At 47.2% G+C, this 23,368-nt stretch overlaps 1 protein-coding gene across 2 annotated transcripts in view; it reads right to left on the minus strand.

The window, feature by feature from the left end:
• The window catches only part of LOC135553260 (rho GTPase-activating protein 42), a 240,268-nt gene that overhangs the window by 182,169 nt on the left and 34,731 nt on the right, over positions 1-23,368 (minus strand). For both annotated transcript variants that reach the window (XM_064985435.1, XM_064985434.1), the window contains exon 3: positions 9,193-9,254. In XM_064985435.1, the coding sequence (XP_064841507.1) occupies positions 9,193-9,254 (62 nt within the window). The remainder of the gene's footprint in view (positions 1-9,192; positions 9,255-23,368) is intronic.

The following is a 23,368-nucleotide window of genomic DNA, read 5'->3' on the forward strand; positions in this document are numbered from 1 at the left end:
GGTGAAACTCATTGAGAGGAGAGGACGTGCGTCCTGTTACATACACAGAGGTGAACCTCAGTGGGGGAGGGGGGGCTGTTACATACACAGAGGTGAACCTCAGTGGGGGAGGGGGGGCTGTTACATACACAGAGGTGAACCTCAGTGGGGGAGGGGGGGCTGTTACATACACAGAGGTGAAACTCATTGAGTTTGTGGAAGAACAACTGGTTTAACATTTTAAATGATGTGTGGTTAAATAAGATTTCCAAATGGCACCCTATTCCCTACATAGTCCACTACTTTAGACCAGGGCATACAGTGTACTACTTTAGACCAGGGCCTATAGTGTTCTCCTTTAGACCAGGGCCTATAGGGTACTACTTTAGATCAGGGCCTATAGGGTACTACTTTAGATCAGGGCCTATAGTGTTCTACTTTAGACCAGGGCCTATAGAGTACTACTTTAGATCAGGGCCTATAGGGTACTACTTTAGATCAGGGCCTATAGTGTGCTACTTTAGACCAGGGCCTATAGTATGCTACTTTAGACCAGGGCCTATAGTGAACTACTTTAGACCAGGGCCTATAGTGAACTACTTTAGACCAGGGCCTATAGTGAACTACTTTAGACCAGGGCCTATAGTGTTCTCCTTTAGACCAGGGCCTATAGTGAACTACTTTAGACCAGGGCCTATAGTGTACTACTTTAGACCAGGGCCTATAGTGAACTACTTTAGACCAGGGCCTATAGTGAACTACTTTAGACCAGGGCCTATAGGGTACTACTTTAGATCAGGGCCTATAGGGTACTACTTTAGATCAGGGCCTATAGTATGCTACTTTAGACCAGGGCCTATAGTGAACTACTTTAGACCAGGGCCTATAGTGAACTACTTTAGACCAGGGCCCAGAGTGAACTACTTTAGACCAGGGCCCAGAGTGTACTACTTTAGACCAGGGCCTATAGGGTACTACTTTAGATCAGGGCCTATAGTGAGCTACTTTAGACCAGGGCCTATAGTGTACTACTTTAGACCAGGACCTATAGTGTACTACTTTAGACCAGGGCCTATAGTGAACTACTTTAGACCAGGGCCTATAGTGTTCTACTTTAGACCAGGGCCTATAGTGTACTACTTTAGACCAGGGCCCAGAGTGAACTACTTTAGACCAGGGCCTATAGTGAACTACTTTAGACCAGGGCCTATAGTGAACTACTTTAAACCAGGGCTATAGTGTACTACTTTAGACCAGGGCCTATAGTGTACTACTTTAGACCAGGGCCTATAGTGAACTACTTTAGACCAGGGCTATAGTGTACTGATTTAGACCAGGGCCTATAGTGTACTACTTTAGACCAGGGGCTATAGTGTACTACTTTAGACCAGGGCTATAGTATACTACTTTAGACCAGGGCCTATAGTGTTCTACTTTAGACCAGGGCTATAGTATACTACTTTAGACCAGGGCCTATAGTGTACTACTTTAGACCAGGGCTATAGTATACTACTTTAGACCAGGGCCTATAGTGTTCTACTTTAGACCAGGGCTATAGTATACTACTTTAGACCAGGGCCTATAGTGTACTACTTTAGACCAGGGCTATAGTATACTACTTTAGACCAGGGCATATAGTGTACTACTTTAGGGAATAGGGTGCCATTAGGGACGGAGGAAATGCTGATGTGCTGATCCACTTGACAATGGAAAACATTTAGAGAATTTCCTCTTTCTGTAAGCCATCTCATATTTCCCAATCAGCTACCAGTTTATGACATGGGGAGAGGCTAAGCTGTGAAGTCCAACTAGCTAACACTTCAAACTCTAAAGTCCTCTTTAAAGAAGGGATATTTTGAGACAACTTGTACATGGCTGTAAAGCCGATTCTTTGCATCCCAAATATGCCTTATTACACTAAAGCACGAAGAGTGAGTAACAGTAGACGCTGCTTACACCCAGAGTAGAGGGGGAGGAGAGGGGGAGGGAGAGAGATGGAGGGAGGAGAGGGGGAGGGAGAGACGGGGAGGGGGAGGGAGAGAGATGGAGGGAGGAGAAGGGGGGGAGAGACGGGGAGAGGGAGGAGAGGGGGAGGGTGAGACAGGGAGAGGGAGGAGAGGGAGAGGGAGGAGAGAGAGACAGGGAGAGGGAGGAGAGGGGGAGGAGAGGGAGGAGAGGGGGAGGGAGAGAGGAGGAGGAAGGGTAGAGAGAGTATCTGTTTCGGTGGACAATTCCTCACATGTTTGAACGTTTTTGAACTGCTCTGCATTTCATCTGGCTTTTTATTAATTTAGACTGACACTGGGATCAAAAGTTAAACAGTGGATGATATTACAGGTCGAGGCAGGGAGGGCCTCTTATTGGTTCAGAAGTTAAACAGTGTCGAGGCAGGGAGGGCCTCTTATTGGTTCAGAAGTTAAACAGTGTGGAGGCAGGGAGGGCCTCTTATTGGTTCAGAAGTTAAACAGTGTCGAGGCCGGGAGGGCCTCTTATTGGTTCAGATGTTTTACAGTGTCGAGGCCGGGAGGGCCTCTTATTGGTTCAGAAGTTAAACAGTGTCGAGGCAGGGAGGGCCTCTTATTGGTTCAGATGTTAAACAGTGTCGAGGCAGGGAGGGCCTCTTATTGGTTCAGAAGTTAAACAGTGTCGAGGCAGGGAGGGCCTCCTATTGGTTCAGAAGTTAAACCGTGTCGAGGCAGGGAGGGCCTCCTATTGGTTCAGATGTTAAACAGTGTCGAGGCAGGGAGGGCCTCCTATTGGTTCAGATGTTAAACAGTGTCGAGGCAGGGAGGGCCTCCTATTGGTTCAGATGTTAAACAGTGTCGAGGCAGGGAGGGCCTCCTATTGGTTCAGATGTTAAACGGTGTCGAGGCAGGGAGGACCTCCTATTGGTTCAGATGTTAAACAGTGTCGAGGCAGGGAGGGCCTCCTATTGGTTCAGATGTTTTACAGTGTCGAGGCCGGGAGGGCCTCCTATTGGTTCAGATGTTAAACAGTGTCGAGGCAGGGAGGGCCTCCTATTGGTTCAGAAGTTAAACCGTGTCGAGGCAGGGAGGGCCTCCTATTGGTTCAGATGTTAAACAGTGTCGAGGCAGGGAGGGCCTCCTATTGGTTCAGATGTTAAACAGTGTCGAGGCAGGGAGGGCCTCCTATTGGTTCAGATGTTAAACAGTGTCGAGGCAGGGAGGGCCTCCTATTGGTTCAGATGTTAAACGGTGTCGAGGCAGGGAGGACCTCCTATTGGTTCAGATGTTAAACAGTGTCGAGGCAGGGAGGGCCTCCTATTGGTTCAGATGTTTTACAGTGTCGAGGCCGGGAGGGCCTCCTATTGGTTCAGATGTTAAACAGTGTCGAGGCAGGGAGGGCCTCCTATTGGTTCAGATGTTTTACAGTGTCGAGGCCGGGAGGGCCTCCTATTGGTTCAGATGTTTTACAGTGTCGAGGCCGGGAGGGCCTCCTATTGGTTCAGATGTTAAACAGTGTCGAGGCAGGGAGGGCCTCCTATTGGTTCAGATGTTTTACAGTGTCGAGGCCGGGAGGGCCTCCTATTGGTTCAGATGTTAAACAGTGTCGAGGCAGGGAGGGCCTCCTATTGGTTCAGATGTTTTACAGTGTCGAGGCCGGGAGGGCCTCCTATTGGTTCAGATGTTTTACAGTGTCGAGGCCGGGAGGGCCTCCTATTGGTTCAGATGTTAAACAGTGTCGAGGCAGGGAGGGCCTCCTATTGGTTCAGATGTTTTACAGTGTCGAGGCCGGGAGGGCCTCCTATTGGTTCAGATGTTTTACAGTGTCGAGGCAGGGAGGGCCTCCTATTGGTTCAGATGTTAAACAGTGTCGAGGCAGGGAGGGCCTCCTATTGGTTCAGATGTTTTACAGTGTCGAGGCCGGGAGGGCCTCCTATTGGTTCAGATGTTAAACAGTGTCGAGGCAGGGAGGGCCTCCTATTGGTTCAGATGTTTTACAGTGTCGAGGCCGGGAGGGCCTCCTATTGGTTCAGATGTTTTACAGTGTCGAGGCCGGGAGGGCCTCCTATTGGTTCAGATGTTAAACAGTGTCGAGGCAGGAAGGGCCTCCTATTGGTTCAGATGTTTTACAGTGTCGAGGCCGGGAGGGCCTCCTATTGGTTCAGATGTTAAACAGTGTCGAGGCAGGGAGGACCTCCTATTGGTTCAGAAGTTAAACAGTGGAAAATGAAGGATCTTTGTGATGGTGTTAAACTAATGAAAATGACAATTGAGTTCTTTGAAATACATTTTCTTTTGTATACTAATGTCACCAAAGCCCTTCATAAACACAAACAAATTATTATTTTTGCAATAGCATATATGAAATGTACTTATGTGTCATTGGCTCAGAGTGGGAGGGGTCTCTCGAGGCCAGGCTTTTCTAGTGTTAATATGTAATGATATAAAAGTGAATAAGAGATTTCCACAGCAAACCTCCTTTGTTCTTTGTTGTGAGTTTGTCCAATTGTTCTGTGCTGAGCTGCTGTGCAGTGTCTACAACAGGTCTAATGAATGATGTGGGCTGTTTTGGCCTGAAGTTAGTTCAGACGATAAGAATTCATGAAACAAGTTCCCACCGACAGAAAGCGCTTGTTCTCCTCAAAGGCCTCTGTGTTCCTATCAGTCACGCCAGGGGAGAAATGTCCACCAGAGCTGTTGTCAAATAATTGAATGTTAATTTCTCTACCATAAGCTGCATCCAACATCGTTTTAGAGAATTGGGCTCCAGAGTGGAGCAGGGGTCTAAGACACTGCATCTCAGTGTTATGTGGGGGGTTCCAGAGTGGAGCAGGGGTCTAAGACACTGCATCTCAGTGCTATGTGGGGGGGCTCCAGAGTAGAGCAGGGGTCTTAGACACTGCATCTCAGTGCTATGTGGGGGGCTCCAGAGTGGAGCAGGGGTCTAAGACACTGCATCTCAGTGTTATGTGGGGGGGTCCAGAGTGGAGCAGGGGTCTAAGACACTGCATCTCAGTGCTATGTGGGGGGGCTCCAGAGTGGAGCAGGGGTCTAAGACACTGCATCTCAGTGCTATATGGGGGGCTCCAGAGTGGAGCAGGGGTCTAAGACACTGCATCTCAGTGCTATATGGGGATCCCAGAGTGGAGCAGGGGTCTAAGACACTGCATCTCAGTGCTATGTGGGGGGTTCCAGAGTGGAGCAGGGGTCTAAGACACTGCATCTCAGTGCTATATGGGGGGCTCCAGAGTGGAGCAGGGGTCTAAGACACTGCATCTCAGTGCTATGTGGGGGGGCTCCAGAGTGGAGCAGGGGTCTAAGACACTGCATCTCAGTGCTATATGGGGGGCTCCAGAGTGGAGCAGGGGTCTAAGACACTGCATCTCAGTGCTATGTGGGGGGTTCCAGAGTGGCACAGGGGTCTAAGACACTGCATCTCAGTGCTATGTGGGGGGGCTCCAGAGTGGAGCAGGGGTCTAAGACACTGCATCTCAGTGCTATATGGGGGCTCCAGAGTGGAGCAGGGGTCTAAGACACTGCATCTCAGTGCTATGTGGGGGGCTCCAGAGTGGAGCAGGGGTCTAAGACACTGCATCTCAGTGCTATATGGGGGGCTCCAGAGTGGAGCAGGGGTCTAAGACACTGCATCTCAGTGCTATGTGGGGGGTTCCAGAGTGGCACAGGGGTCTAAGACACTGCATCTCAGTGCTATGTGGGGGGGCTCCAGAGTGGAGCAGGGGTCTAAGACACTGCATCTCAGTGCTATATGGGGGGCTCCAGAGTGGAGCAGGGGTCTAAGGCACTGCATCTCAGTGCTATGTGGGGGGTTCCAGAGTGGAGCAGGGGTCTAAGACACTGCATCTCAGTGCTATGTGGGGGGGCTCCAGAGTGGAGCAGGGGTCTAAGACCCTGCATCTCAGTGCTATGTGGGGGGCTCCAGAGTGGAGCAGGGGTCTAAGACACTGCATCTCAGTGCTATGTGGGGGGTTCCAGAGTGGAGCAGGGGTCTAAGGCACTGCATCTCAGTGCAAACGGTGTCACTCCAGTACTTGTAAAGCTAGAATGTTGTATTTTTGTTAATTGAACCTATATTTAACTAGGCAAGTCAAGAACAAATTCTTATTTACAATGACGGCCTCCCCCTCTCCTCCCATAGGGCGGTGCACAATTGGCCCAGCATCGTACGAGTTTGGCCGGGGGAGGCCGTCATTGTAAATTTGTTCTTAACTGTCTTGCCTAGTTAAATAAAGAAAAAAGATGACAGTACGTCAACCGGCCTCACAACCGCAGACCATGTGTATGGCGTTGTGTAGGCGAGCGGTTTGTTGACGTCCACGTTGTGAACAGAGCGCCCCGTGGTGGCGGTGGGGTTATGGTATGGGCAGGCACAAGCTACGTACAACGAACACAATTTAATTTTATCCATGGCAATTTTAATGCACTAAAATAATGTGACAAGATCCTGAGGCCCATCGCGAGGCCCATTTTGTTTAAGGTATCTGTGACCAACAGAAGCACCTCTGTATTCCCAGTCATGTGAAATCCATAGATTAGGGCCTAATGAATCCATTTCAATTGACTGATTTCCTCATATGAATTGTAAGTCAGTCAAATCTATGAAATTGTTGCATGTTGTGTTTATATTTTGGGTTCAGTATATAGCTTGTCTTGCCAGGATAAATCCATTACCTATCAGTATGATTCAAATGTACTGCTGAAAACAGGCTATTATCTTCTGTCAAACACTTTGAACAGTCCAGGGCCCCTTTCCTTTCTCTGGGACATGGAGATGCAGTCACACAGCACCCGATTCCCTATGGGCCCTGGTCTAAAGTAGTGCACTGGATAGGGAACGTGGTGCCATTTTGGACTCAGCCAACAGACTAACGTAAATAAAACAATGCTTACTGTTTCTTTTAGGTTTACTTTCAAGCCCCATACATCATTCCCCTGTCGTACTGTCAAAACAAATCATTGGTATACGATACCCTGATGGCATTTCCTGTTTGAGAAATAATTACAGACTATAATGATATAGCTCTAGAGACCCTCCCTAATGGCACCCTATCCCCAGTATAGTGCACTATGGACCCTGGTCAAATGTAGTGCACTATAAAGGGAATAGGGAGACATTTGGTACACGTCAGTATTGAGTTGGCTAAGGTGACAGTCACAGGCCCTAAACAGTGGGGTTAGCCAGTTCACAAGAGAATGTCTTCTTCGTGGCTCAGAAGAGAATATGTCTTCTTCGTGGAACAGAAGAGAATATGTCTTCTTCGTGGCTCAGAAGAGAATATGTCTTCTTCGTGGAACAGAAGAGAGTATGTCTTCTTCGTGGCTCAGAAGAGAATATGTCTTCTTCGTGGAACAGAAGAGAGTATGTCTTCTTCGTGGCTCAGAAGAGAATATGTCTTCTTCGTGGCTCCGAAGAGAATATGTCTTCTTCGTGGCTCAGAAGAGAATATGTCTTCTTCGTGGCTCAGAAGAGAATATGTCTTCTTCGTGGCTCAGAAGAGAATATGTCTTCTTCGTGGCTCAGAAGAGAATATGTCTTCTTCGTGGCTCCGAAGAGAATATGTCTTCTTCGTGGCTCAGAAGAGAATATGTCTTCTTCGTGGCTCAGAAGAGAATATGTCTTCTTCGTGGCTCAGAAGAGAATAGGTCTTCTTCGTGGCTACATCTACGTATTCTGTTTATTGGTCAAACGGATGAACTACCAATTGACTGTTTCCTCAATTTATAAACATAATTTACTGTGGTCTATTTTGAGACGATCCCTTTAATATGTAGTTAAGTAGAGGTGTGGGTGAGAGGGTTGTTGTAACATTTACTCAGATCACAATACAACATTGTACCATATGCTACAATAAGGTCCAATACAGGGTTGTTGTAGCCTTTTTGTGACCTAGTACAATATCATTCAACACAATGCTATTTTCATGGTCCATCCAATCACATTTGGAATTGACAATAAATGTGGACATCAATTCAATATAAAAGGTTTCAGTACATTTCCTCTGGCAGCCAACCTACTCAGTTACTCTGAATGTGCTATGCCTGACATCACTGTTTGGCTGCAATCTGACGTCTGGCACAGCTATGGCACTACCAGGCTAACTGCATTGTTGAGCCTCCGCTACACCAGCCTGAGGGTGAGCAGAGCCCCATGCCAGACACAGACCAGCCTGAGGGTGAGCAGAGCCCCATGCCAGACACAGACCAGCCTGAGGGTGAGCAGAGCCCCATGCCAGACACAGACCAGCCTGAGGGTGAGCAGAGCCCCATGCCAGACACAGTCCAGCTTGAGTGTGAGCAGAGCCCCATGCCAGACACAGACCAGCCGGAGGGTGAGCAGAGCCCCATGCCAGACACAGACCAGCCTGAGGGTGAACAGAGCCCCATGCCAGACACAGACCAGCCTGAGGGTGAACAGAGCCCCATGCCAGACACAGACCAGCCGGAGGGTGAGCAGAGCCCCATGCCAGACACAGACCAGCCTGAGGGTGAACAGAGCCCCATGCCAGACACAGACCAGCCTGAGGGTGAGCAGAGCCCCATGCCAGACACAGACCAGCCTGAGGGTGAGCAGAGCCCCATGCCAGACACAGTCCAGCTTGAGGGTGAGCAGAGCCCCATGCCAGACACAGACCAGCCTGAGGGTGAGCAGAGCCCCATGCCAGACACAGTCCAGCTTGAGGGTGAGCAGAGCCCCATGCCAGACACAGTCCAGCTTGAGGGTGAGCAGAGCCCCATGCCAGACACAGACCAGCCGGAGGGTGAGCAGAGCCCCATGCCAGACACAGACCAGCCTGAGGGTGAGCAGAGCCCCATGCCAGACACAGACCAGCCAGAGGGTGAGCAGAGCCCCATGCCAGACACAGACCAGCCTGAGGGTGAGCAGAGCCCCATGCCAGACACAGACCAGCCTGAGGGTGAGCAGAGCCCCATGCCACGCTCAGTTAAGGGCAGTTAAAGGGCTCAGTATTCCACTAGTCTTGCTCGCCAGAGTCATGGCTCTGCAGTGTGGTCGTGGTTGTACACTACAAGTTTGCATTTCCTGCTTTACACTGAACATTCTCCGCAACAAAAGAGTGATCAAATTAAGATCCTACATCTGTAATAGGCCTACAGCTGCAATATCTGATAGGACGGATCTAATCTGTACTAAATTAAAATGGAACAATGAAGTTGATGACCACTTTCTCATACATAAAGAGGATATTAATAGTGTAAATAACAGAATTGTTACCAAGCGTCTCCTCTCCTCTTCCACTGTGTTCAGTAGCTGGGAGAACTCCTTGAACGACTGGGCTGGAAAAGAAAGAACATACAGTATCTCTTTAATCTGTCATCTAAGATCAGTTCTGGGTTAAAGGTCATATACACAGTTAAAGTTCAAATGAACGTGGGAAACATCAATGTGGCAGGGGATCGATATAGGTTCCATTAAGTAAATATACATTGATCTATAGTGTCAGGTACTTAAACTAATGTAACAGAGTTTACAGGTCAGAGTATGTTAAATTAATGTAATGGAGTTTACAGGTCAGAGTATGTTAAATTAATGTAACAGAGTTTACAGGTCAGAGTATGTTAAATTAATGTAACAGAGTTTACAGGTCAGAGTATGTTAAATTAATGTAACAGAGTTTACAGGTCAGAGTATGTTAAATTAATGTAACAGAGTTTACAGGTCAGAGTATGTTAAATTAATGTAACAGAGTTTACAGGTCAGAGTATGTTAAATTAATGTAATGGAGTTTACAGGTCAGATTATGTTAAATTAATGTAATGGAGTTTACAGGATGAGTCAATGGATTAAATCATAAGTATGGCTTCAATAAGCATGACAACATAGGGCCCTGGGATCAATAAGCATGACAACATAGGGCCCTGGGTTCAATAAGCATGACAACATAGGGCCCTGGGTTCAATAAGCATGACAACATAGGGCCCTGGGATCAATAAGCATGACAACATAGGGCCCTGGGTTCAATAAGCATGACAACATAGGGCCCTGGGATCAATAAGCATGACAACATAGGGCCCTGGGTTCAATAAGCATGACAACATAGGGCCCTGGGATCAATAAGCATGACAACATATGGCCCTGGGTTCAATAAGCATGACAACATAGGGCCCTGGGTTCAATAAGCATGACAACATAGGGCCCTGGGTTCAATAAGCATGACAACATAGGGCCCTGGGTTCAATAAGTATGACAACATAGGGCCCTGGGATCAATAAGCATGACAACATAGGGCCCTGGGTTCAATAAGCATGACAACATAGGGCCCTGGGTTCAATAAGCATGACAACATAGGGCCCTGGGTTCAATAAGCATGACAACATAGGGCCCTGGGTTCAATAAGCATGACAACATAGGGCCCTGGGTTCAATAAGTATGACAACATAGGGCCCTGGGTTCAATAAGCATGACAACATAGGGCCCTGGGATCAATAAGCATGACAACATAGGGCCCTGGGTTCAATAAGCATGACAACATAGGGCCCTGGGTTCAATAAGCATGACAACATAGGGCCCTGGGTTCAATAAGCATGACAACATGGGGCCCTGGGTTCAATAAGTATGACAACATAGGGCCCTGGGTTCAATAAGCATGACAACATAGGGCCCTGGGATCAATAAGCATGACAACATAGGGCCCTGGGTTCAATAAGCATGACAACATAGGGCCCTGGGTTCAATAAGCATGACAACATAGGGCCCTGGGTTCAATAAGCATGACAACATAGGGCCCTGGGTTCAATAAGCATGACAACATAGGGCCCTGGGTTCAATAAGCATGACAACATAGGGCCCTGGGTTCAATAAGCATGACAACATAGGGCCCTGGGATCAATAAGCATGACAACATAGGGCCCTGGGATCAATAAGCATGACAACATAGGGCCCTGGGATCAATAAGCATGACAACATAGGGCCCTGGGTTCTACTGGGTCTGTATTTAGACAGTGTCTCAGTAGGAGAGCTGGTCCAGGATCAGGTTAGCCATTTCAAACGCAGTCAATAACATTACATGGTGACCTGGTAATGAGAGAGAGAGAGAGAGAAAAAATGAGAGAGAGAACAGAGAGAGAGAGAGAGAACAGAGAAAGAGAGAGAGAGGAAGAGAGAGAGAACACAGAGAGAGAGAGAACAGAGAGAGAGAGAGAGAGATGGAGAGAAGAGAGAGAGAGACAGAGAGAGGGAGAGAGAGAGGAAGAGAGAGAGAAAGAGAGAGAGAACAGAGAGAGATGCAGAGAAAGAGAGAGAGGAAGAGAGAGAGAGAACACACAGAGAGAGAGAGAGAGAGGGAGAGATGAGAAAACCTGACACCTTCAGCACAAAGGGAGACAAACACCTACCTGGAGGTGACATCATTCCCTCCCCATAGACACAACCACAACAACGCCTATAAGAAATCCCGCTATCCCCTCAGATGAACCATCAAACAAGCAAAGTGTCAATACAAAATTAAGCTCTGACGATGTGGCATCAACTATTACAGACTACAAAAGGAAACCCAGACGCGAGCTGCCCAGTGACGCAAGCCTACCAGACGAGCAAAATGCCTTATATGCTGGATTCGAGTCAAGCAACACTGAAGCATGCACGAGAGCACCAGCTGTTCTGGATGACTGTGTGATAACGCTCTCTGTAGCCGATGTGAGCAAGACCTTTAAACAGGTCAACATTCACAAGGCTGCAGGGCCAGACGGATTAACAGGACACGTACTCAGAGCATGTGCGGTCCGCTGACATGTGAAGTGCGCTTCACTGACATGTTCTACCTCTCCCTGACCGAGTCTGTAACACCTACATGTTTTAAGCAAACCACCATAGTCCCTGTGCCAAAGGAAGTAAAGGTAACCTTCCTAAATCCATACCGCCCTGTAGCACTCACGTCTGTTGCCATGAAGTGCTTTGAAAGGCTGGTCATGGCTAACATCAACAGCATCCTCCCAGATACCCTAGACCCACTCCAATTCGCATACCGCCTCAGCAGGTTCACAGATGACAGAATCTCAATCGCACTCCACACTGCCCTTTCCCACCTGGACAAAAAGAACACCTATGTGAAAATGCTGTTCATTGACTGCAGGTCAGCGTTCAACACCATAGAACCCTCAAAGCTCATCACTAAGATAAGGACCCTGGGACTAAACACCTCCCTCTGCAACTGGATTCTGGACTTCCTGACGGGCCGCCCCCAGGTGGTAAGGGTAGACAACAACACATCTGCCACGCTGATCCTCAACACTGGTGCCCCTCAAGGGTGTGTACTTAGTCCCATCCTGTACTCCCTGTTCACCCACGACTACATGGCCAAACACGACTCCAACACCAACAATAAGTTTGCTGACGACACAACAGTGGTAGGCCTGATCACAAACAATGACAAGACAGCCTATAGAGAGGAGGTCAGAGAACTGGCAGTATGGTGCCAGGACAACAACCCCTCCCTCAATGTGAGCAAGACAAAGGAGCTGATTGTGGACTGCAGGAAAAGGCGGGGCCTGTAGGGGTCGAGAGTATCAAGTTCCTTGGTGTCGACATCACCAACGATCCAAGACAGTCATGAAGAGGGCACAACAAAATATTATCTACCTCAAGAGACTGAAAAGATTAGTTCCTCAGATCCTCAAAAAGTACAGCTGCACCATCGAGAGCATCCTGACTGATTACATCACCGCCCGGTATGACAACTGCATGGTTAGTGTAGAAACCTACCAAAAAACAATTGGCCAACAGCCAATGCTATCCCTTTTAGACAATGTCCTGGACAACATCTTTTCATGCAATAGTGAAGATGTAAACTTAGCAGTAGGAAGCCTAAACAGTATATTTGATCTATCAGCTAACATGTCAAATTTTAATTCTGTCAGAAAACCTAAAATGACTAACAACAATGAGAAATGGTTTGATAGAGAATGTAAAACCTTAACAGAAACTGAGAAGACTATCCAACCAAAACCACAGAAACCCAGAACCTGAGCCTTCACTTTGGTGAATCACTAAAACATTACAGAAATACACTACGGAAAATGAGGGAAAGGCATGACAGAAAACAGCTCAATGTGATTGAAGATTCCATTGAATCAAATCACTTCTGGGAAAATTGGAACACACTAAACAAACAACAGTACAAAGAGCCATCTTTCCAAAATGGAGACGTATGGAAAACCACTCCTCCAACCTTTTTCAGCCATATAACAAAGAGCAAACAGCAAAAACATTCACATGATAAATTACAAAACTTAGAATCAGCTATTAATGTGCTGAGCACGAGACGTGGCTTTTAAATTGTATTTATTTATTTATTTCACCTTTATTTAACCAGGTATTTATATATATAACCCTTTATTTAACCAGGTATATATATATATAACCCTTTATTTAACCAGGTATTTATATATATAACCCTTTATTTAACCAGGTATTTATATATAATACCCTTTATTTAACCAGGTATTTATATATATATATATATATATATATATATATATATATATAACCCTTTATTTAACCAGGTATTTATATATATAAGCTTTTATTTAACCAGGTATTTATATATATTACCCTTTATTTAACCAGGTATTTATATATATAACCCTAACCCTTTATTTAACCAGGTATTTATATATATTACCCTTTATTTAACCAGGTATTTATATATATAACCCTTTATTTAACCAGGTATTTATATATATAACCCTTTATTTAACCAGGTATTTATATATATAACCCTAACCCTTTATTTAACCAGGTATTTATATATAACCCTTTATTTAACCAGGTATTTATATATATAACCCTTTATTTAACCAGGTATTTATATATATAACCCTAACCCTTTATTTAACCAGGTATTTATATATATAACCCTAACCCTTTATTTAACCAGGTAGGCCAGTTGAGAACAAGATCTCATTTACAACTGCGACATGGCCAAGATAAAGCAAAGCAGTGCGACAAAAACAACAACACATGGAATAACCAAACATACAGTCAATAACACAATCGAAAAATCTATGTACAGTGTGTGCAAATGTAGAAGATTAGGGAGGTAAGGCAATAAATAGGCCATAGAGGTGAAATAATTACAATTTATCATTAACACTGGAGTGATAGATGTGTAGATTATGATGTGCAGGTAGAGATACTGGGTTGCAAAAGAGCAAGCAGATAAATAACAATATGGGGATGAGGTAGTTGGATGTGCTATTTACAGATGGGCTGTGTACAGGTACAGTAATCGGCAAGCTGCTCTGACAGCTGATGCTTAAAGTTAGAGAGGGAGCTATGGGTCTCCAGCTTCAGATATTTTTTGCTATTCGTTCTAGTCATTGACAGCAGAGAACTGGAAGGAAAGGCGACCAAAGGAAGTGTTGGCTTTGGGGGTGACCAGTGAAATATACCTTCTGGAGCGCGTGCTACAGGTGGGTGCTGCTATGGTGACCAGTGAGCTGAGATAATGCAGGCCTTTACCGAGAAAAGACTTGTAGATAACCTGGAGCCAGTGGGTTTGGCAACAAATATTAAGCGAGGGCCAGCCAACGAGAGCATACAGGTTGCAGTGGTGGATAGTATATGGGGCTTTGGTGACAAAATGGATGGCACTGTGATAGACTACATCCAGTTTACTGTTGGAGGCTATTTTGTAAATGACCGAAGTCAAGGATCGGTAGGATGTCAGTTTGACGAGGGTCTGTTTGGCAGCATGAGTGAAGGATGTTTTGTTGAGAAATAGGAAGCCAATTCTAGCTTTAATGTTGGATTGGAGATGCTTCATGTTAGTCTGGAAGGAGAGTTTACGGTCTAACCAGACACCTAGGTATTTGTAGTTGTCCACATATTCTAAGTCAGAACCGTCCAGAGTAGTGATGCTAGTCGGGTGGGCAGGCGGGTTTGGGCAGCGATCAGTTGAAGAGCATTTAGTTGTACTAGCATTTAGAAGCAGTTGGAGGCCACGGAAGGAGAGTTGTATGGCATTGAAGATCGTTTGAAGGTTTGTCAACACAGTGTCCAAAGAAGGGCCAGATGTATACAGCCACGCTCAAGGTCCTAAACAATATCATAACCGCTATCGATAAAAGACAGTACTGTGCAGCCGTCTTCATCGACCTGGCCAAGACTTTCGACTCTGTCAATCAACACATTCTTATCGGCAGACTCGACAGCTGTGATCTCTTCCCATAACTGTAAGTGGGAATTGATGGGAAATGATGTAAATATATCACTAGCCACTTTAAACAATGCTACCTTATATAATGTTACTTACCCTACATTATTCATCTCATATGTATATGTATATACTGTACTCTATATCAGACTGCATCCTTATGTAATACATGTATCACTAGCCACTTTAACTATGCCACTTTGTTTACATACTCATCTCATATGTATATACTGTACTCGATACCATCTACTGTATCTTGCCTATGCTGCTCTGTACCATCACTCATTCATATATCCTTATGTACATATTCTTTATCCCCTTACACTGTGTATAAGACAGTAGTTTAGGAATTGTTAGTTAGATTACTTGTTGGTTATTACTGCATTGTCGGAACTAGAAGCACAAGCATTTCGCTACACTCGCATTAACATCTGCTAACCATGTGTATGTGACAAATAAAATGTGATTTGATTTGATTTGATTTAAGTATCCCTCTCATTCCCATAATATTGTACTATAAATGTATTTATTAAATGCTTTTGGTTAAAATAATGACTCTTTTACTATTTTTGAAACACACTTTGTCATCACCGTTGTAACGGCGTTCTTCGTTTGTTGAAAGAGAGTCGGTGTAATGACGTTCTTCGTTTGTCGAAAGAGAGTCGGACCGAAATGCAGCGTGTTGGTTACTCATGTTCTTTAATGAAACAAATAACGGAACTATACATGAAATAACGAATAAATATAAAAACAACAAACGGAACGTGAAACCTATTACAGCCTGACTGGTGAACACTAACACAGAGACAAGAACAATCACCCACGAAATACAAAGTGAAAACCAGGCTACCTAAATACGGTTCCCAATCAGAGACAACGAGAATCACCTGACTCTGATTGAGAACCGCCTCAGGCAGCCAAACCTATACAACACCCCTACTCAGCCGCAATCCCAAATACTACAAACCCCAATACGAAAATACAATCCATAAACCCATGTCACACCCTGGCCTAACCAAATATATAACGAAAACACAAAATACAATGACCAAGGCGTGACAGAACCCCCCCCCCCTAAGGTGCAGACTCCCGAACGCACCTCAAAACCATAGGGAGGGTCTGGGTGGGCGTCTGTCCATGGTGGCGGTTCCGGCTCGGGACGTGGACCCCACTTCATAAATGTCATTGTTCCTCCCCTTCGCATCCTGGGATGATTCACCCTCGCCGCCGACCATGGCCGAATAGTCCTCACCCAGAACCCCACTAAACTGAGGAGCAGCTCGTGACTGAGGGGCAGCTCGGGACTGAGGCAGCTCGGGACTGAGAGGCAGCTCGGGACTGAGGGGCAGCTCGGGACTGAGGGGCAGCTCAGCACTGAGAGGCAGCCCAGTACTGAGAAGAAGCCCAGTACTGAGATGAAGCCCAGCCAGGCAGTTGAATCCGGCAGATCCTGGCTGACTGGCGGATCCTGGCTGACTGGCGGATCCTGACTGACTGGCGGATCCTGGCTGACTGGCGGATCCTGGCCGACTGGCGGATCCTGGCTGACTAGCAGATCTGGCAGATCCTGGCTGACTGGCGGATCCTGGCTGACTGGCAGATCCTGGCCGACTGGCGGATCCTGGCTGACTAGCAGATCTGGCAGATCCTGGCTGACTGGCGGATCCTGGCTGACTGGCGGATCTGGAAGAGTCTGGTTGACTGGCATATCTGGAAGAGTCTGGTCGACTGGCAGATCTGGAAGAGTCTGGCTGACTGGCAGATCTGGAAGAGTCTGGTTGACTGGCAGATCTGGAAGAGTCTGGCTGAATGGCAGATCTGGAAGAGTCTGGTTGACTGGTAGATCTGGAAGAGTCTGGCTGACTGGCAGATCTGGAAGAGTCTGGCTGACTGGCAGATCTGGAAGAGTCTGGCTGACTGGCAGATCTGGAAGAGTCTGGCTGACTGGCACATCTGGAAGAGTCTGGCTGACTGGCAGATCTGGAAGAGTCTGGTTGACTGGCAGATCTGGAAGAGTCTGGCTGACTGGCAGATCTGGAAGAGTCTGGCTGACTGGCAGATCTGGAAGAGTCTGGCTGTCTGGCAGATCTGGAAGAGTCTGGCTGACTGGCAGATCTGGAAGAGTCTGGCTGTCTGGCGGATCTGGAAGAGTCTGGCTGACTGGCAGATCTGGAAGAGTCTGGCTGACTGGCGGATCTGGAAGAGTCTGGCTGACTGGCAGATCCTGGCAGACTGACGGCTCTGGCTGCTTCATGCTGACTGACGGCTCTGGCTGCTCTATGCTGACTGGCGGCTCTGGCTGCTCCATGCAGACTGGCAGCTCTGGCTGCTCCATGCAGACTGGCAGCTCCTTGCAGACTGGCAGCTCTAGCTGCTCCATGCAGACTGGCAGCTCCTTGCAGACTGGCAGCTATAGCTGCTCCATGCAGACTGGCAGCTCTGGCTGCTCCATGCAGACTGGCAGCTCCTTGCAGACTGACAGCTCTAGCTGCTCCATGCAGACTGGCTGCTCTGGCTCCTCCATGCAGACTGGTAGCTCCTTGCAGACTGGCAGCTCTAGCTGTCCATGCAGACTGGCAGCTCTGGCTGCTCCATGCAGACTGGCAGCTCCTTGCAGACCGGCCATCTCTAGCTGCTCCATGCAGACTGACAGATCTGGCTGCTCCATGCAGACTAGCAGCTCAGGCTGCTCCGAACAGGCAGGAGGCTCCGGCAGCGCTGGAGAGGAGAAAGGCTCCGACAGGACAGGAGAGGCGAGGCGCACTGTAGGCCTGATGCGTGGTGCTGGCACTGGTGGTATTGGGCCGAGGACACGCACAGGAAGCCTAGTGCGGGGAGCTGCTACCGGAGGGCTGGGGTGTGGAGGTGGTACTGGATAGACCGGACCGTGCAGGCGCACTGGAGCTCTTGAGTACCGAGCCTGACCAACCTTACCTGGTTGAATACTCTCGGTTGCCCTGCCAGTGCTGCGAGGAGGAATAACCCGCACTGGGCTATGTAGGCGAACCGGAGACACCGAGCGCAAGGCTGGTGCCATGTAAGCCGGCCCAAGGAGACACACTGGAGACCAGATGCGTAGAGCCGGCTTCATGGCATTTGGCTCGACGCTCAATCTAGCCCGGCCGATATGCGGAGCTGAAATATACCGCACCGGGCTATGCACCCGCACTGGGGACACCGTGCGCACCACTGCATAACACGGTGCCTGCCCGGTCTCTCTAGCCCCCCGGTAAGCACAGGGAGTTTGCGCAGGTCTCCTACCTGACGCAGCCATACTCCCTGATAGCCCCCCCCCAAGAAATTTTTGGGGCTGCTTTTCGGGCTTCCTTGCCAACCGTGTTCCCTCGTATCGTCGGCTCCTGTCTCCGACTGCCTCTGCTCTCCTTAGTGCCTCCACCTGTTCCCATGGGAGGCGATCTCTTCCGGCCAATATCTCCTCCCAAGTGTAACAACCTTTACCATCCAGCACGTCTTCCCATGTCCATACTCCGAATAATTCCTCCTCCCTTTGCTGCTCCAGCTGTCGCTGCCTGTTAACACGCTGCTCGGTCCGAGTGTGGTGGGTGATTCTGTAACGACGTTCTTCGTTTGTCGAAAGAGAGTCGGACCGAAATGCAGCGTGTTGGTTACTCATGTTCTTTAATGAAACAAATAACGGAACTATACATGAAATAACGAATAAATACAAAAACAACAAACGGAACGTGAAACCTATTACAGCCTGACTGGTGAAACTAACACAGAGACAGGAACAATCACCCACGAAATACACAGTGAAACCCAGGCTACCTAAATACGGTTCCCCATCAGAGACAACAAGAATCACCTAACTCTGATTGAGAACCGCCGCAGGCAGCCAAACCTAAACTAAACACACCCCTAATCAACCACAATCCCAATGCCTTCAAAAACCCCAATACGACAACACAATAACATAAACCCATGTCACACCCTGGCCTGACCAACTAACTAACTAAAACACAAAATACTAAGACCAAGGCGTGACAACCGTGCTGTGGGTCTCCAATCCTTCTCAATTTGTCAAGTCACAAGCCTCCACTGGTGCAAAAACAAGAAGTGTGTAGTTAAAATTGGCATAAAACACACACATGTCTTCCCATAGGGCCGTGAGGTGAGGCAGGGACGCAGCATGAACCCCACCCTCTTCAACATATATATCACAGAATTGGTGAGGGCACTAGAACAGTCTGCAGCACCCTGCCTCACCCTACTAGAATGTGAAGTCAAATGTCTACTGTTCGCTGATGATCTGGTGCTTCTGTCCCCAACCAAGGAGGGCCTACAGCAGCACCTAGATCTTCTGCACAGATTCTGTCAGACCTGGGCCCTGACAGTAAATCTCAGTAAGACTAAAATAATGGTGTTCCAAACAAGGTCTAGTCACCAGGACAACAAATACAAATTCTAGAAACTGTTGCCCTAGAGCACACAAATAACTATACATACCTCAGCCTAAACATCAACACCACAGATAACTTCCACAAGGGTGTGAACGAGCTGAGAGACAAGGCAAGAAGGGCCTTCAATGCCATCAAAAAGAACATAAAACTCAACATCCCAATTTGGATCTGGCTAAAAATACTTTAATCAGTTATAGAACCCATTGCTCTTTTTGGTCCGCTCACCAACCAAGAAATCACAAAATGGGACAAACACCCAATTGAGACAGAATTCAACTAAAAATATACTTAGTGTACAACACAAACAAACAATTAGCCCGATACCCACTAATGATCAAAATCCAGAAAAGAGACGTTAAATTCTACAACCACCTAAAAGGAAGTGATTCCCAAACCTTCCATAACAAAGACATCACCTACAGATAGATTAACCTGGAGAAGAGTCCCCTAAGCAAGCTGGTCCTGGGGCTCTGTTCACAAACACAAACAGACCCCACAGAGCCCCAGGACAGCAACACATTGAGACTAGAGGTCGACCGATTAATCGGAATGGCCGATTTCAAGTTTTCATAACAATCGGAAATCTGTATTTTTGGGCGCCGACTTGCCGATAAAAAATATATATAGAAATATTTTTTTATACCTTTATTTAACTAGGCAAGTCAGTTAAGAACACATTCTTATATTCAATGATGGCCTTGGAACGGTGGGTTAACTGCCTTGTTCAGGGGCAGAACGACAGATTTTCACCTTGTCAATCTTGCGTTGAAAAATCAGAATCGGTCGACCTCTAATTGAGACCCAACCAAATCATGTGAAAACAAAAAGATAACTATTTGACACACTGTAACCAAAAAACAGAGCACATTGGAACACTATCTGTCCCTAAACAGAAAGTACACAGAATACCTGGCCACTGTGACTGGCCCAAAGGTAAGAAAAACCTTGACTATGTACAGATGTGCATAGCCCTGCTTTTGAGAGAGGTCGACATTATCACGCCCTGAACTGGGCACCCAGGTGTCATCCATATTCCTTATTATCCCATGTGTATTTATACCTGTGTCCTCTGTCTGTTTGTTGCCAGTTCGTCTTGTTCGTTCCATACCATTCTAACCAGCATGCTCTTGTCAGCTACTTTCGTTTCCCAGCCTTTCTTTTCTTGTCCACCTCTGCCTGTCCTGACCCTGTACACGCCCACCTGACCTCTCTGCCTGACCCTGTACCCGCCCACCTGACCTCTCTGCCTGACCCTGTACCCGCCCACCTGACCTCTCTGCCTGACCCTGTACCCGCCCACCTGACCTCTCTGCCTGACCCTGAGCCTGCTGTCCTGTACATTTTCCTTACTCTGGATTTTCGACCCCTGCCTTGACCTGTCTTTGCCTGCCCCTGTTGCCACAATAAACAGTGTTACTGCGACAGTCTGCATCTGGATCTTACCTTGATGCCTGGTAGCCATATGCAGATGTGCACACTGCCCACAAAATGAGGTGGAAACTGAACTGCACTGCCAAATGTATGACCACATGAGAGACACATATTTCCCTCTGATCACACAGACCCACGAAAAAACAAATCAAACATTGATGAACTCCCATATCTGTTAGTTGAAAAACCGGAGTGTACCATCACCGCAGCAAGATGTGTGGTCCGTTGCCATGAGAAAAGGGAAACCAGTGAAGCACAAACACCATTTTAAATACAACCTATATTTATCTGTTAATTTAATTTTTCTTTCATACTTCACCTACTTGCATCATTGTTACAACGCTGTACATAGACAATAATATAACATTTCAAATGTTTATATTCTTAGAAAATAAATGTGAGTGTAATGTTTACTAATGCTACCCTTGTTTATTTCCCATTTGTTGATTGTCTATTCCATTTGCTTTGGCAATGTAAACATACGTTTCCCATACAACTCAAGCCCTTTGAATTACATTTAATTGAGAGGGGGGAGAGAGAGAGATAGGGGGAGGAGAAACAGGGGAAGAGAGAGACAGAGAGAGCGGGGAGAGAGAGAGATAGGGGGAGGAGAAACAGGGGAAGAGAGAGACAGAGAGAGGGGGGAGAGAGAGATAGGGGGAGGAGAAACAGGGGAAGAGAGAGAGAGAGAGAGAGCGGGGAGAGAGAGAGATAGGGGGAGGAGAAACAGGGGAAGAGAGAGACAGAGAGAGGGGGAGAGAGAGAGATAGGGGGAGGAGAAACAGGGGAAGAGAGAGACAGAGAGACGGGGGAGAGAGAGATAGGGGGAGGAGAAACAGGGGAAGAGAGAGAGAGAGAGAGAGAGCGGGGAGAGAGAGAGATAGGGGGAGGAGAAACAGGGGAAGAGAGAGACAGAGAGAGGGGGGAGAGAGAGATAGGGGGAGGAGAAACAGGGGAAGAGAGAGACAGAGAGAGCGGGGAGAGAGAGAGAGATAGGGGGAGGAGAAACAGGGGAAGAGAGAGACAGAGAGAGCGGAGAGAGAGAGATAGGGGGAGGAGAAACAGGGGAAGAGAGAGACAGAGAGAGCGGAGAGAGAGAGATAGGGGGAGGAGAAACAGGGGAAGAGAGAGACAGAGAGAGAGGGGAGAAAGAGGGGGTGTTTGTTATGGTCGGTCCACCATTTGCGAAGTGAAACTTAGTCAAAATAAACTTTTGATTTCAACTAATTAAAACATTCTATCATAAAGAGTGCACATGTTGAACATCATAAAAAACATCTGGTCCCCATCTCATGAGGTTAAATAAAACAATTACTTTAGTGTTATAGTGCCTATAAAAGTAACAGGGTTGACTGTAACAGGGTTGTGGATGTAATCTTAAATCAGCCATAAATCCCCAGGGGGAATGGCAGCGTGTTGTCTATATTATAGAGCACTTCATTTCATATAACAAGCTTTTAAAATGCAATGTTGGTGCAACATTTTTACTTCAAATATCAAAGGGACGCAAAAAGCAGTTACTGTCATTAGTTCCTGCCAAGGCAGCAGCTACTCTTCCTGGGGTTTATTATGGATCCCCATTAGTTCCTGTCAAGGCAGCAGCTACTCTTCCTGGGGTTTATTATGGATCCCCATTAGTTCCTGCCAAGGCAGCAGCTACTCTTCCTGGGGTTTATTATGGATCCCCATTAGGTCCTGCCAAGGCAGCAGCTACTCTTCCTGGGGTTTATTATGGATCCCCATTAGTTCCTGCCAAGGCAGCAGCTACTCTTCCTGGGGTTTTTTATGGATCCCCATTAGTTCCTGCCAAGGCAGCAGCTACTCTTCCTGGGCTTTATTATGGATCCCCATTAGTACCTGCCAAGGCAGCAGCTACTCTTCCTGGGGTTTATTATGGATCCCCATTAGTTCCTGTCAAGGCAGCAGCTACTCTTCCTGGGGTTTATTATAGATCCCCATTAGTTCCTGTCAAGTCAGCAGCTACTCTTCCTGGGGTTTATTATGGATCCCCATCAGTTCCTGCCAAGGCAGCAGCTACTCTTCCTGGGGTTTATTATGGATCCCCATTAGTTCCTGTCAAGGCAGCAGCTACTCTTCCTGGGGTTTATTATAGATCCCCCATTAGTTCCTGTCAAGGCAGCAGCTACTCTTCCTGGGGTTTATTATGGATCCCCATTAGTTCCTGTCAAGGCAGCAGCTACTCTTCCTGGGGTTTATTATGGATCCCCCTTAGTTCCTGCCAAGGCAGCAGCTACTCTTCCTGGGGTTTATTATGAATCCCCATTAGTTCCTGCCAATGCAGCAGCTACTCTTCCTGGGGTGTATTATGGATCCCCATTAGTTCCTGCCAAGGCAACAGCTACTCTTCCTGGGGTTTATTATGGAT

This window comes from Oncorhynchus masou, chromosome 13, assembly GCF_036934945.1.
Source record: "Oncorhynchus masou masou isolate Uvic2021 chromosome 13, UVic_Omas_1.1, whole genome shotgun sequence".
NCBI lineage: Eukaryota > Metazoa > Chordata > Actinopteri > Salmoniformes > Salmonidae > Oncorhynchus > Oncorhynchus masou.